The following is a 3,671-nucleotide window of genomic DNA, read 5'->3' on the forward strand; positions in this document are numbered from 1 at the left end:
TATGTGTGAGATTGATCTCTGGGCGCACATAAGTCTATGCATTCAATTTCTTTCTTGAAATTGGGTGTGACAAATTGGTATCAAAGTTGTGTTGACTGTAGGACGCAAGCCTAGGTAGCAATGGTCGATATAGTATCTTTGTTTTATTTTATTTAATGCTTTCTACCTTACTTTTTTTTATTTTATAAAATTTATTATGCTTATGTCACTTATTCTATAGCCAAAATGTTGATCTAATCTTAAAATAAAATTTATAGATGCCGCCTGTCACGAGGTCTCGCCGCGCCAGCACCAGGAACTACATCTCTCAGTTCACGCCCCAGTCGTCCCAGCCAGTAGAGGACATCTCCGACGACGAGACTGTCCCTATGGATGAAGAGGACCCAGCAATGATGACAGAGGTGGATGATGATGATGAAAACTGGATGGACTCTCTTGTAGCAGCTGCACCTGTTCCTCCCACTGCACCCACTCCACCAATTGTTCCAGTGGCACCTATTGCACCGACACCACCAGCTTCACCAGTTGCACCTGCTGCCCCTGTTGTACCAGAGGTGGTTTCTCCAGATGGTCCTGAGGAAGAAGACCCAGGATAGACTACCACCATCCGTTACAAGTATCCTTCACTGACAGTCTACTTCCACAACTTGCTTAGGGAGATGTTGGATACTTACTATGCTGATAAGGAGATTGGCATCAGGTACTGCTGTGCAGAGTACACACACCCCTATGAGGCCACATACTGGAGGTCGGATCTTACCATCACAGTGGGGAATGAGGCACATGATAGCTATATGGTAGAGAGCATTCATGGTCACATTGCTAGGCGAGCTGAGGCACAGGACAGCATGGAGGACGCCGCCTAGGTGGCTTACACTCACTTCCATGGCCTTCGCTACGAGGCCATGAGAGCAGACCAGTACAAGTTCCTCCCTCGCCATGATTCTACTATTGGTACTTGGTCCATCGAGAACCCGCAGGAGGTTGACACGCCATTGGATGCAACTGTTAGGCATATGCATGTCCTGCAGATGGCCAATGATGATCTACAGGAGGAGCTACGTGACAGCAGGATTCCCTAGATCGCTTCCAGGAGATGGTTGATAGCCTTAGAGAGCAGCTTGAGTTGCCACCGCTCTACAAAAAGAAGACCGCACCTCCTAGCATCTCCGGCGACGCACCATAGCCCTAGGATGCCATAGTTGTTTTATTTCGTAGTCCCGTTGTGTCAGTTAAGTTTGGAGTGTTTGTGAACAATTGATGTGTCCGTTGAATTTGTTTATGTATTTGCATGATTCGAATCTTGTAATGACTGCTGGAAGGTTGTGGATTTATCTACAAACTTCTGTTATCTTAAGTTTAATTATCGAATGCTTAGTTGGGTTGGTATATTCTGCTGTTGCTGTGCTGTTTTTCTGGAGCAGCCTGTGATGTTTAACTTTTATCTCTGAAGTGGTACGTCCAAAAACTCTGAAATTTTTGTGGAGGAAACTAGACTGATGTATCTCTCATTTGCAACTGGAACCACGTCAAAACCTGCTCGGGTCTGGGAGATATCCTTGTTACAATCTGGGACTATTGCGCAGACTAGAACACAGAACAGATTCGCTTTACCCCTGTTTTTGGTCAAGATAATTTCAGAATCTGTGAACGTGGTCTGAACAAAAGTTGTAAGAAATTTCATAAGCTTTCCAAATATGTATGGCATGCCTCAGTTAGATCTCAGAAACTCGAGTTATGAGTTAAATACTGCACTGCTGATTTTGCATCTTGTCCAGAATAATTTCAACAAAGCTTATTTGATATTATAATCAGTTTATAATTATGGAAAGACCTCTAAAAGCTTATTCCTTTGTTGGAAACAGATGGCTGATGAAGGAGGAAGAGGCCGTGGTCGAGGTCGAGGCCGTGGCCGTGGCGCACCGGTGGATCCACCGCCACCACCACAGCCTGTGACAGTGGAGCAGCTCATGTTGATGCAAGCTCAATTGATGCAAACTATGATGGATCGCCTGGATCACCAGCCCGCCGTCGTACCACCACCAGTCCAGGTTCGCGATAAGAGGGGAGAGTTCATGAAGGGACGTCCCCCTATTTTTACACATGCTAGTGACCCTTTAGAAGCTGATGATTGGTTAAGAGCTGTGGAGAAGCAGCTGAACATTGCTCAGTGCAATGAGATGGAGAAGGTGTTGTATGCCTCCGGACAACTGCAAGGGGCTGCACAGGAGTAGTGGGAGTCCTACCAATATGGACGCCCAAACAACGCACCGCCTGTCACTTAGAGGGAATTCACCGAAAGTTTCCGGTCTTACCACATTCCAAAGGGGCTCATCGATCTCAAACAAGAGGAGTTCCGTGCTCTCAAGCAAGGCTCCATGACTGTCGCTGAGTACCGTGACAAGTTCGCTCAATTGTCACGTTACGCTCTGGGTGAAGTAGCCAAGGATTCTGACAAGCAACGTCGTTTCCTGAAAGGACTGTATGATGGCCTGCAACTGCAGTTGATGTCCAATGTTTAACCCAGCTTCCAGGAACTTGTGAACTGCGCTATTGTGATTGACAATAAGCACAAAGAGATGGATGCTAAGAAGAGGAAGATTCAGGGGCAGGCATCTAGCAGCAACACTCGTCCGCGCGTGTTTCCTCAGCAGGGCTTTCCTCCCAGGAACCAGAGGCCCCCTAGTCAGTGGAATCAGGGCCAGCACCCTCTGCGCAACCAAAACCAGAACCAGCAGCGTCCCCAGTACCAGCAGCAGTTTGGTAATCAACACCCTTAGCAGCAAGCTAACCCCCAGGCACCCCGTCCAGGTGTGCCCAACAATGCTCCAGTGAAGACAGCAGTGGCAAACAACCCCAGTGCTTGCTACCGTTGTGGTGAAGTGGGTCACTATGCCCATCAGTGCTCGAAGAAGCAGAACCCCTCAACTCCACAGAATCAAAACAATCAGAGGCCCAGTGCTCGACCACCCCACACTGGAAGGGTAAACCATGTGTCTACTGAATCAGCTCAGGAGGCACCTGAAGTCATGCTGGGTACGTTCAGTATCAACTCCATCCCTGCTACTGTACTTTTTGATTCCGGAGCTTCGCATTCTTTCATCTCGCAAGCTTTTGTTAGAGTACATACCATAGCTTTATGTGCCATGAAAAACTCAATGCTAGTGAATTCACCGGGGGGTACTATGCCAGCTAACTATTGGAGTCCCTCCTCTAGTGTTGCTCTAAGGGGGGTAGAGTTCAAAGTAAACCCCATTATGCTAAGAACTTCTGGTATTGACCTTAACCTTGGGATGGATTGGATGAAGCAACATCGGGCAGTGATTCAGTGCCAGCAGAAGTCTGTGGTAGTAACATCACCTAAAGGGGATAGAATTTGTGTAGAAGTGGCAGTGCAAGCACCTCCAACTGCTACCGTGAACCAGTTGACTGATGAAGTCAATGAGGAGAACCAAGTGGTGGATGACTTCCCTGATGTGTTCCCTGATGAATTGCCAGGTATGCCACCTGACCGAGACATCGAATTCCTTATTGAACTTTTACCTGGAACTGCACCTATAGCTAAAAGACCTTATAGAATGGGAGTGAATGAACTAGAGGAACTTAAGAAACAAATTAAGGAGTTGTTAGAGAAGGGTTTTATTCGTCCTAGTTCATCACCTTGGGGAGCA

The 3,671-nt window shown here is 47.1% G+C and overlaps 1 protein-coding gene across 1 annotated transcript; it reads left to right on the plus strand.

Moving 5' to 3' along the window:
* LOC110436421 (protein app1-like) lies at positions 258–596 on the plus strand. Its single transcript, XM_021463517.1, has one exon. It carries the CDS (start codon positions 258–260, stop codon positions 594–596), a length of 339 nt encoding a protein of 112 aa, XP_021319192.1.

Source organism: Sorghum bicolor, chromosome 6 (genome assembly GCF_000003195.3).
Source record: "Sorghum bicolor cultivar BTx623 chromosome 6, Sorghum_bicolor_NCBIv3, whole genome shotgun sequence".
NCBI classification, from domain to species: domain Eukaryota; kingdom Viridiplantae; phylum Streptophyta; class Magnoliopsida; order Poales; family Poaceae; genus Sorghum; species Sorghum bicolor.

Coding starts and splice junctions, on each gene's coding strand:
- LOC110436421 (XM_021463517.1), top strand. CDS start 258: ATGCCGCCTGTCACGAGGTCTCGCCGCGCCAGCACCAGGAACTACATC.